At 34.1% G+C, this 12564-nt stretch overlaps 1 protein-coding gene across 1 annotated transcript in view; it reads right to left on the reverse strand.

The window, feature by feature from the left end:
- The window catches only part of LOC105463238 (ankyrin repeat domain-containing protein 30B), a 189337-nt gene that overhangs the window by 36927 nt on the left and 139846 nt on the right, over positions 1 to 12564 (reverse strand). Inside the window, 3 exon segments of the mRNA XM_071070132.1 lie at positions 2603 to 2693; positions 5603 to 5664; positions 5998 to 6076. Coding sequence (XP_070926233.1) covers positions 2603 to 2693; positions 5603 to 5664; positions 5998 to 6076 — 232 coding nt within the window.

Genomic DNA, 12564 nt, shown 5'->3' on the forward strand with positions numbered 1-12564 from the left:
CTTTGACAAACCTGAGAGAAACAAGAAATGGGAAAAGGATTCCCTATTTAATAAATGGTGCTGGGAAAATTGGCTAGCCATAAGTAGAAAGCTGAAACTGGATCCTTTCCTTACTCCTTATATGAAAATTAATTCAAGATGGATTAGAGACTTAAATGTTAGACCTAATACCATAAAAATCCTAGAGGAAAACCTAGGTAGTACCATTCAGGACATAGGCATGGGCAAAGACTTCATGTCTAAAACACCAAAAGCAACGGCAGCAAAAGCCAAAATTGACAAATGGGATCTCATTAAACTAAAGAGCTTCTGCACAGCAAAAGAAACTACCATCAGAGTGAACAGGCAACCTTCAGAATGGGAGAACATTTTTGCAATCTACTCATCTGACAAAGGGCTAATATCCAGAACCTACAAAGAACTCAAACAAATTTACAAGAAAAAAACAAACAACCCCATCCAAAAGTGGGCAAAGGATATGAACAGACATTTCTCAAAAGAAGACATTCATACAGCCAACAGGCACATGAAAAAATGCTCATCATCACTGGCCATCAGAGAAATGCAAATCAAAACCACAATGAGATACCATCTCACACCAGTTAGAATGGCAATCATTAAAAAGTCAGGAAACAACAGGTGCTGGAGAGGATGTGGAGAAATAGGAACACTTTTACACTGTTGGTGGGATTGTAAACTAGTTCAACCATTATGGAAAACAGTATGGCGATTCCTCAAGGATCTAGAACTAGATGTACCATATGACCCAGCCATCCCATTACTGGGTATATACCCAAAGGATTATAAATTATGCTGCTATAAAGACACATGCACACGTATGTTTATTGCGGCACTATTCACAATAGCAAAGACTTGGAATCAACCCAAATGTCCATCAGTGACAGATTGGATTAAGAAAATGTGGCACATATACACCATGGAATACTATGCAGCCATCAAAAAGGATGAGTTTGAGTCCTTTGTAGGGACTTGGATGCAGCTGGAGTCCATCATTCTTAGCAAACTATCACAAGAACAGAAAACCAAACACCGCATGTTCTCACTCATAGGTGGGAACTGAACAATGAGATCACTCGGACTCAGGAAGGGGAACATCACACACCGGGGCCTATCATGGGGAGGGGGTAGGGGGGAGGGATTGCACTGGGAGTTATACCTGATGTAAATGACGAGTTGATGGGTGCAGCACAGCAACATGGCACAAGTATACATATGTAACAAACCTGCATGTTATGCACATGTACCCTCCAACTTAAAGTATAATAATAATAAATAAATTAAAAAATAAAAATAAAAAAAAATAAAGCCAATGCTCTTAGATTCAAATATCTCTCATTTGAATAGCTAATATCAACAAAAAATAAACATTTTATGCCTGATAGCAATAGAGAAAGCTAATGAGTCACCATAGTTTACTCCAATTCTAGTAATCCTCCCACTTCCGGTAGTCTCTGGAGTACCCACAATCTAATCTGCTGGAGTGCAAATATTGTAAATGCATCTGAAGTGAATTCACTCAAATTTCCTTTTCAGAAACTCCAAAGTTGCCTGGCTATCTTCTTTCTTGCCCCATTTCATGTCTCGCAATCCCTCTTTCTTAGCCAAAATTTCTTAGTCCACATCTGTGGTCTTGATTATTCCCATTCAACATCTTTTAAAATCAATTTTCCCAACACTTTCTTTCTCTTTGATTAGGGTAGTATCTGCCATCTGAAATTACTATTTCTTTACCTCTTTTTTCCCCTATGGCCAGAAACATACTCAGAAATAAAAGCAATATAACGCTTTCCTTTGACCCTGTTATGTCTTGACCTTCTATCCAACTGCCCTTCTTCCAGATTTTTCCAAAGGAAAGGCTGTTCCCTTGCTACTTAAGAGTGAGGTCCAAGGACCACCAGCAACAGCATCACTTGAGAACTTATTAAAAATGCCAGAATCCAAAGTCCGCGTGCATTGTTAACAAGGTATTCAGCTGATTTTCCAAAGTGTGAAAACTTCTGATCTATACTGAGTATATATGACAAATTATATACATGCATGGCTGTGCAAATATACTTATATTCACATATTGCTGATAAAACACAACTCTCCATGGTCAGGTGCTTCCATCCCTAATGCCTTCCCTCCAGTAAGAAAGACAAGAGTGACAACATGTTTGCTGTAATTCTCCAGCAGATTTTGGTAATGGAAGGTCACCTTATATTCCTTCCAGCTTTCTAACCATGCTCTATCTTTCTTTCAAGAATTATTTTATTTTACCATTCTCCATTATGTAAACCTGCTTCTTGTTCCCTCATGTACTCCCTGTACTCTCTGTCTTCCTCAGTCTTCATTCCCTCTTTTACTCCTTTCATCAGGTCTTAGAGTATACTGAATTTAAACTAATGATTCAGCTATTTTGTTGATACTCTCAGTATAATCTGTTGCCAACACCTGAGATGACATATAACTTTCACTCCTTTTGTTCTTCCATGCTACACATTTAAAAAATAATTTTCTTTGGTTGTCAGAGCATACCAGTCCTCATGCTTTGAGACAAACATTTGGTCAAAAGATGTTTTAAATAAAAAATGGTTCTTACCTTCTATTTTGCCATTTATTGTCTTTATTTCTTTTTGATATGTAGCCTCAGGTAAACACACATAATTCTGTGTATCATTCACAGAGATAATCTGTTAAAGATAATATTAATAAATAATTTCATTTTTTATTATTTTTTTATTTTATTTTTCTGAGATGAAGCCTCGCAGGGTTGCCCAGTGGCATGATCTCGGCTCACTGCAAACTCCGGTTCCCAAGACCAAGTGATTCTCTTGCCTCAGCGTCCCGCGTAGCTGGGACTACAGACATGAGCCACCACACCTGGCTAAATTTTTGTATTTGTAATAGAGACAGGGTTTCACCATGTTGGTTAGGCTGGTCTCAGACTCCTGACTTCAAGTGATCCGCCTACCTCGCCCTCCCAAAATACTGGGATTACAGGCAAGAGACATCATGGCCTGCCTCAATAAATAATTTCAATTTAAAAATAATAATGACAAGCATCATATTTTTTATTAAAAATCTTTTTTAAAACACATTTTTTAACTTTAAAAGCAATTAGATTTAAGGCTGTTCACATACTGAAAACCAAAACATTTCAAATGAAAACCTCAAATATTCTCTGTAGATCATGCTTATCTTTTATTTTCATGTGGCTATTGACTAGGTTACTGAGCAAGGAAAATAAATCATATTCACAAAAAAATTCATTCGTGTGCATATTTTAAAAGGAATTTACTTCAAAGTATCTGCCTTACACTGTAATCCTCACCAAAAATAATAGAACATTTCAAACAAAATACAACACGATTAAACATGTGACATATGCATAATTACAGATTTTTTGGTTAAAAAATATGCATGGCATGAAGAGAATTTTCAGAGTGTCTTATGTGAAGTAGGAATATAACTCTGTAAAAGCTGTTTCATTTAAGAAAACAAGGGCTTAAAATAATAAGAATAAATTTTAAACTTTTTTGCTGATAAAGAACTGCTTGAATAAAAGGAAAGATTCATAAAGAAAACTTATATTTATGTTATTTTTAAATGAAAGCAAACAATCATTAGATAAAGTATGCAATTCATTCTTAAGACATAACTTCAGAAAAGTAGAGCAAGCCTTCATCAAAAGAGAAAAATAAAACATGTATTCGTGAAACATGTAACATGTGCCAGGCACATATTTGCAGACTTTTCTTCACCTTAGAATAATGAGGATGATGATGATGTTGGTGGTTACCCCCACTTTCTGCTTCCTAGTCATTCTAGGTTGTTAAGATCAAAATGACGAACAAATACGGTCCACTGTTCTCTCTGTTCAGAATGTCTTCCTCCTAGACTTTCATATAGCATACTCCTCATCTTTGAGATGGGAGATTAAATGGCAGTCGCAGAAAGATCTACTCTGACCATAGAATTCCACTGCCACTCCCATACCCGTGCTAATTATAAAGTTCTTCAATTTTCTCTAACCAAACATTCTCTGTTTTGTTTTTAAAGAAAAAGTTACAGTGACTTATAAGTGTTTTTTATTTGTTATTCTCTTCCTACTACTAGAGCATAATCCCACATCATGGATATTCAGAGACTCACTGCCTAGCACAGAGTTGATACTCACAAAGAAATTACTCCAGGTCAACACATTGAAAATCTCATCAGGGAAGTCTAACTTTCCAAACCGCTATATTTCTATGGAAAATCTGCAGTAGTAGCCTGCTGAAAGTTACCAACCCCTTACCCAAAATTAGAAATCCACATGCCTGTTCTTACTCCCCATTCTTGTGCTAATAATACTGCTTACGATAAATGCCACTTTGATAATTTTGTCTTACATTTGTATACAGACTTTTCAGTTTACAAAATGTTTTCACATTTGTTACAACATTATTTCATGACATGCACCTAAGAGGTAGACATGAGCACTGTTTTTATAAACAAAATTACTGGTATTTGATTAGGTTAATCGATTTTTTTCCAAGTTCCCATAGCTAATAAGTGACAGAACCAAAATACAGACTTATCTTTGACATCCACTCACTGCTGTTACCACTATGCAGCTGCTGCTTCCACCTAACTGGTGAAGCCTTTCCTATCTCTTCCATATCCACAGTTGTGGTCTTGGAATACATCATTATTATTTGATATCTATGTGGCTGCAAACATCACTGCCACAAAGGGACTTGAAGAGTTCTATTTGTGAAAAGAATGTCTACTTATTAAAATACTACTCAAACAAATTGTTGTTATTATAGTTTTACAGGTGTCCTATTTATCATGTTTATCCAACTTCTGAAATGTTCCTTCAGATCTATACTGGATAATCAAAATATATCAATACTTTCAAGTCCCAGGCATTATCTTTTCAAGTTCCAAGTTGAGCAAGACTAAGACTATAGTTTAAAACTTTCTCCCTGAATCCAATTAGAGCTTTTGTACATCTAGATATACACAGAATCATATATTTGCCCACAAATGAATGCAGAGGAATTATTTAGTTTATAGACAAACTTAACTTCAGAACTCAAACAGATTCCTAGTGCCTTCTAAGCCTTATTTTCTTTCACACTATTCTACACTGGCTTCAAAATCAATCCTGCAAATTAGCAGAATTGCACTATGCAGCTGTTATCTACTTGGCACATGATTATAAAGTATGTTCTGATAAATGTCTGAAAATAATTTCTTTTTTTCTTTGTTTGTTTTTTGAGATGGAGTCTCGCTCTGTCGCCCAGGCGGGAGTGCAGTGGTGTGATCTGGGCTCACTGCAAGCTCCAACTCCTGGGTTCACACCATTCTCCTGCCTCAGCCTCCTGAGTAGCTGGGACTACAGTTGCCCGCCACCATGCCAGGCTAATTTTTTTGTATTTTTAGTAGAGACGGGGTTTCACCATGTTAGCCAGGATGGTCTCAATCTTCTGACCTCGTGATCTGCCCGCCTTATGGACACAATCAGAGGTGACAGAATAAAGTCTAATCATCTGTTTATATTTTAAGACTAGTTAAGTTTTCAAATAACAACAATAACAACAACACACAGTACCTCAGGAACTGAAGTTGATTTTGTATCTTCTTTTTGTCCTAATTCAGATATGGGCATCTTATCTACAAAATGTTGTTCACAGCATGAGAAAATGAGTTCACATATATGAGAACATTTATTACTGTAAATCATTATATGCAAATCTATTTTCATTTATAAGTATTTCAAAAATAAAAGTAATAGCAAAAATAGAGTTTCAGAATTGAAGCAGGTTCAGAAAAAAGAATTGATAGTATGAAGAAAGATAGCAAAAAGTATTTTTTTAAGTAGACATTGCATTTCAGTCTATAAAATTGTTTTCTAAATAATAGCATTTAAGCATAGAAAAATTTTCAGAGATATTCACTAAATTACCACTTCTATTATTTTGGTATAAAAAATAAAATTGTCATTACTTGTTTGATCTTGTGGAGCTCGTTCAATAATGCCAATAATATATTTTTGTTGTCCAGTTACTGTCTTTGTTGTTCCCTCCTATTACAAACAAAAAACAGAAAGCAACAACAACAACAATAAAAACTTCAGAAAAAATTGTATTTATTAACTCAGTCACTCACTCAATTTGTTGGTAAGACAAACAATAACAACAAAAACACACATTGTATCTATCAAATCATAGGCACTATTCTGGGAGAAGCAGAAAATATCCATGGAAGATAGATTCTAGCCTATATTCAAGAAATGGTAGAGATATGTGAAAACAAATAAGAACAGAAAAGTATACTTCACCAGTTCTACAATTTAAGTCATTAAAATACATAAGGGCAAAAAGGAGAGAAAAATCAGTTTTACCTGAAAAGCATAGAAAATGCTGCCATAATGGGGCCATATTTGGAAGGACAGACAAAGTGCAGAGTCAGGATACAAAGACTCTTGGTGCAATAGCATGTGCAAAATAATAAGGCATGAAACAACATGACAACTGAGGGATGACAAAGTTATGTGGTAAAACTGGAACACAGTCAGAGGAAATGAATTGAAGAGATAAAATGGGACCAAACCATATACGATATGTGTCACACTAGAATGTGAAATTACCCCTTCCTGTAACGGGTATCCACTCAATATGCAGATGAGTTACATCATTACAAATATATTTTAGAAAGGTGACCCTTCCAGCGGTGTAAAGACGAACATGGGGAGATGGGGCAAAAGTAGAAAGGAGTACTTCAAAATTATAGGTAGAGAGTTAATTATGGTAATAAGATATGGAAAATTATAAGAAGGTAGATAATGCAAAATTTGGTGTGTGACTGGATTGGTGACCTGGAGGAGGGTTGAAGTGCAGGATGTGGGGGACAGTTGAAGTGCCAGTTGAAGTGCTGGGGCATTTCATGGTTACTTCCTAGGTGTTATTTACTAGGATGGGGAAACCAGATGACAGAGTAGATTACAATGGGTCAGAAAAAAGTCAGGAAAAAAATAAAAATGATGTTTTCAGTTTGAGACCTATAAGATTTTAGGCATCCAAGGGGCTTGGAAGAAATATCTGGATAAATACATTTGGAGTATGAGTAGATTACCTACATGAGGAAAATTACATAGTGATGAGAAAATAAATATTTGTAAGATAGAGTAAATGGGTAGAATTAACACAGATCTATGCAGACTGCTGAAATTTTGAAAATGAAATCAAAGGGAGAGAGAAAAACATGGGTTTAAATCTCTCAGTTATATATTTTCAAATTTATTTCAAGAATATAATTTTATTTATATAGGTAAATATTTCTGAAATATTATTGCAATATGCATCTTTGAATTGAATGAAAACATTTAATTTTAAAACAAGATTCTACAAAACGACCTTTATAAAAACCTTGCAATTTTTTTTTCTTTTTTATTTTTGATTTTTTATTTATTTTTATTTATTAATTATTATTATTATACTTTAAGTTCTAGGGTACATGTGCATAACTTGCAGGTTTGTTACATATGTATACTTGTGCCATGTTGGTGTGCTGCACCCATCAACTCATCAGCACCCATCAACTCGTCATTTACATTAGGTATAACTCCCAATGCAATCCCTCCCCCCTCTCCCCTCCCCATGATAGGCCCTGGTGTGGGATGTTCCCCTTCCCGAGTCCAAGTGATCTCATTGTTCAGTTCCCACCTATGAGTGAGAATATGCGGTGTTTGGTTTTCTGTTCTTGTGATAGTTTGCTAAGAATGATGGCTTCCAGCTGCATCCATGCCCCTACAAAGGGCACAAACTCATCCTTTTTTATGGCTGCATAGTATTCCATGGTGTATATGTGCCACATTTTCTTAATCCAGTCTGTCACTGATGGACATTTGGGTTGATTCCAAGTCTTTGCTATTGTGAATAGTGCCACAATAAACATACGTGTGCATGTGCCTTTATAGCAGCATGATTTATAATCCTTTGGGTATATACCCAGTAATGGGATGGCTGGGTCATATGGTACTTCTAGTTCTAGATCCTTGAGGAATCACCACACTGTTTTCCACAATGGTTGAACTAGTTTACAATCCCACCAACAGTGTAAAAGTGTTCCTATTTCTCCACATCCTCTCCAGCACCTGTTGTTTCCTGACTTTTTAATGATCGCCATTCTAACTGGTGTGAGATGGTATCTCATTGTGGTTTTGCATTTCTCTGATGGCCAGTGATGATGAGCATTTTTTCATGTGTCTGTTGGCTGTATGAATGTCTTCTTTTGAGAAATGTCTGTTCATATCCTTTGCCCACTTTTTGATGGGGTTGTTTGTTTTTTTCTTGTAAATTTGTTTGAGTTCTTTGTAGGTTCTGGATATTAGCCCTTTGTCAGATGAGTAGATTGCAAAAATGTTCTCCCATTCTGAAGGTTGCCTATTCACTCTGATGGTAGTTTCTTTTGCTGTGCAGAAGCTCTTTAGTTTAATTGGATCCCATTTGTCAATTTTGGCTTTTGCTGCCGTTGCTTTTGGTGTTTTAGACATGAAGTCTTTGCCCATGCCTATGTCCTGAATGGTACTACCTAGGTTTTCTTCTAGGGTTTTTATGGTATTAGGTCTAACATTTAAGTCTCTAATCCATCTTGAATTAATTTTTGTATAAGGAGTAAGGAAAGGATCCAGTTTCAGCTTTCTACTTATGGCTAGCCAATTTTCCCAGCACCATTTATTAAATAGGGAATCCTTTCCCCACATCTTATTTCTCTCAGGTTTGTCAAAGATCAGATGGCTGTAGATGTGTGGTATTATTTCTAATTGTACAAGAGAAATACTTACCCATAGAATTATGAGGCATTTTTAAGTACTACTATAAAGTGAGATAGAAATGTGAAACCCTGGTTTAAAATCACATGCTTTTCTTATGTTCCTGTAAACAATATAATATTCAGTCAAATTGCCTATTGACACCATATAAGATGGTAGTTTAAAATTGGAAGAAATATCTTATATAAAAAACATTAAGCAATAATTATTCAAGTTGAAGATTTCATAGTTTTTACATGTATCTATGATTGTCAAGCAGGATTCAGTAGTCACAGGAGAAGTGAAGAAAGAAACTAAAAAAATTCAAGTCGACAGGATTCCTGAGTTTTAGAAACAAACAAATATATGTGCAAGGTGTAATAGTTATGAAGACTAAAGTTAATAAAGCTTCCTGGAAAGAATATAAAATATCCCCATTGCAAGAGATAGTTTTAAGAGTAAAAAGTATTCTTCCAATGATAAGTTTGTTTACTATGTTAACAATCTTCCCTTACATATCATTTTATAATATGTACTTTACCTTAAAAAAATTCACAAATATTGATTACATTCAGTTGATGTGTGCATATAATACCATTACATACAGATATTATGAGCAAAAGATGTCAGAATATTCCTAGAGATTAATAATTTCTACATTTATTTCGTTGAGAGTTTTGTAGCTTAAAAGTGATTTTTCTCTTTTAAGATATACAGATTAAGACCCTTGTTCATATGATCAGAAAATTTAATTTTAATAACAAGCTTAAATAAAATGCTTATTTATTTATACTCTATTATCAAAAATATTCAAAACAGCTACCAAGGTTATATCAAAGAGTAAGATAAATTAGTTAAATAATCTAAGAATACATCAAATATTAAGTTAGAAATCTTAAAACCAGAAGCTAAAGAATCAAAACGTAGTAATTCACAATAAAGCTAACAAGGCCTAAAACAGATTTCACTTTGCATTCTGCATTATTGTAAGTATGACTAGATTAAATATAAAACATAAAGTTACTAAAAGAAGTAAAAATTAAACTTTTGTTCCTTGTTTATAATTTTTTTTGACACACTATAAATGTACTTGTTTTGTGGGTGTATGTTATCATTTAATACATTCGCATAATCAAATCAGAATAATTGAGATATTAATCACCTTAAGTATTTATTTTTCTTTTATGTTAGAAACATTCAAATTATTCCCTGCTAGGTATTTCAAAGTGTACAACAAATTGCTCTTACCTATACTCGTCCTTATATTTTCTGTCGGCTTTTTGTTAAAATCTGCTATAAGTCACTCAAGGACACCTGAACTATATTTTATTAGCTGGCAATGTTTTCTTAATTTTTATTTTAAATAATTTATATCCTATCTTTTATTCTAGAGAGTTCCTGCTCTCATTTAATCCACAATTTTTGCTGTGTTTTTATAAGAATCTGTCTCATCCTGTCTCATGTAATCTCTATGTTTATCTTACCCTTCTTCAACCAATTAATTCCTATCATCCCCTTCATCTAATTTATTATTATACAAACATGGTGGTATCCATTAGATTATTTTTTAACCAAAATAATCTAGGACAAAAACGTACTCTTACACAGTTTGTAGTATTATAGAAATAATTAAAATTTAAAAATTACACATTATATTTTGAAATATCTCTTCACAATTTACAGTTGTATTAATTACCTCTTGTGTGGAAAAATGTGAGAGTTTAGTTTTTAATAGTACCTTATTTAACTGAGTTTGCATTGAAGTGGTATAGGTCGTTCGTATTCCGTGTGGCAAAATGCTAAGTATAAATAATTGTATAAATTCTGATTCTTCCACGAAACAGAGAAAAAAAGAATAAATCATGGGGGGGGCGTGATTGATTAATGAAAATCATACATAGCAACTAAATAGAAACTTGTAAATAAATATGCTAAGAATTGAGACAGAGATGCCCTCAAAAGCAGACACTGAAGAAATGTATTCTGTGAGAAAAATGTCTGCGGTAAATCATTTTTAAAAAGGTGACGGAGGAGGGAGAAACAAACAAGAGACATGATCAGTCAATCAAGTATGAGCTTCAGTCATGAAAGAAAAGGAAAAACAGCTACTATATAAGACATGTGATGAAATACACAAAATACATACTTTTGTTAATAATATTACTGATCGGTATTTACACTACAATTAGTTATTTTGTTAATATTTGTGTAAGAAAGATTTTAATTTTAATATTATATAATAAGACAATTAGTTAAACATGATCTTCAGCCAATACTTAAAAGCGAGAACATTCTTACTACAGAGAGAGAAAAAATTTAAAAAGGAATATTTCATAAACTTTTCACCTGAAGAAAGTATTGGTAATCAGAATTTTAGAATAATGTACTCCTTGAAAAGATATTCTTAATAGAACATGAGTTTCGGCTGGGAGCGGTGGTTCACGCCTGTAATCCCAGGACTTTGGGAGGCCGAGGAGATTGGATCATGAGGTCAAGAGATCAAGACCATCACCCTGTCTCTACTAAAAATACAAAAATTAGCTAGGCATGGTGCCATGTGCCTGCTGTCCCAGCTACACGGGAGGCTGAGGTAGGAGAACTGCTTGAACCAAGAAGGTGAAGGTTGCAGTAAGTCGAGATTGCGCCACTGCACTCCAGCCCGCATGACAGAGCAAGACTCCATCTCAAACAAACAAACAAACAAAACCATGAATTGAGACTAAAATATATTAAAACTTTTTAAATCTAAACTCCATTGGAAGATACTAGAAAACATAGTGTAAACGTCTTTCCTATTTACTACATATCTCTGATTTATTGTTCTTCTTATTTAAGACATATTTTCTCAAGACAATGCATGTGAATTTATGCATTCTAAATACTAAAATGTAAATTTAAGTCATATTTCAGAAACGCATTAGATCTAATTATAAGATATATTATGCATATTATCTTACTTATAATATTCCATTACATAAAAATTCATTTGTCTGCTTATTTATTCACAATGAAAACCTCTTAAAATGCTTTTTACAGGCAAGACTGTATTCTGGGTACACTAGGATGCACACAAGTGTTTTCTAACCTGCAGTATCTCATAGTGAGGCAAGAGCTTCAAAATGATTATTTAAATACCTAAATACAAAATCTTCTGAAATTTAAAATTTTCAAATGGGATCAAAGATCTTTGAACAATATATTTAAAAACTGCAGTTTAAATACTCTGAAATTAAAATCTTACCATATGCTTATTAAGAGTCTCTGCTCCAGAATTGGTCATTTACTTGGGGTAAAACCTGCATTCTTCATTTAGTTGAAGAATTTAAAGTATATTTTTAATGAAATAACTTAGAAAACACACTGGCATGCCTTAATAATACAGATTCTGAGAAAGAGAATTTACATTTCTAAGTTTCTACCATGATTTTTAAAATTAGAGATAAGGTCTCGCTATGTTGCCCACACTGGTCTCAAACTCTTGGGTTCAAGGAATCCTCCTGCATCAGCCTCCTTGGTAGCTGGAACCACAGGCATGCACCACTATGCCCAAATAAATTTTCACAATTTCTAATATTATTTTGGTCTTACTAAAGAACCAGGAAGAGAAACTGAGAAAAAGCTCTCTCCTAAAAACTACATGAAATCAAACTAATATCTGCCAAAAAAACCTATATGTGATGTGGCACAGCTTCGGAACTGAACTTTATCAGAGAGATTCTTTGATTACTATAGTGAGTAACTGGATCCATTAAAGATAAATT

This window comes from Macaca nemestrina, chromosome 9 (assembly GCF_043159975.1).
Source record: "Macaca nemestrina isolate mMacNem1 chromosome 9, mMacNem.hap1, whole genome shotgun sequence".
Taxonomy (NCBI): domain Eukaryota; kingdom Metazoa; phylum Chordata; class Mammalia; order Primates; family Cercopithecidae; genus Macaca; species Macaca nemestrina.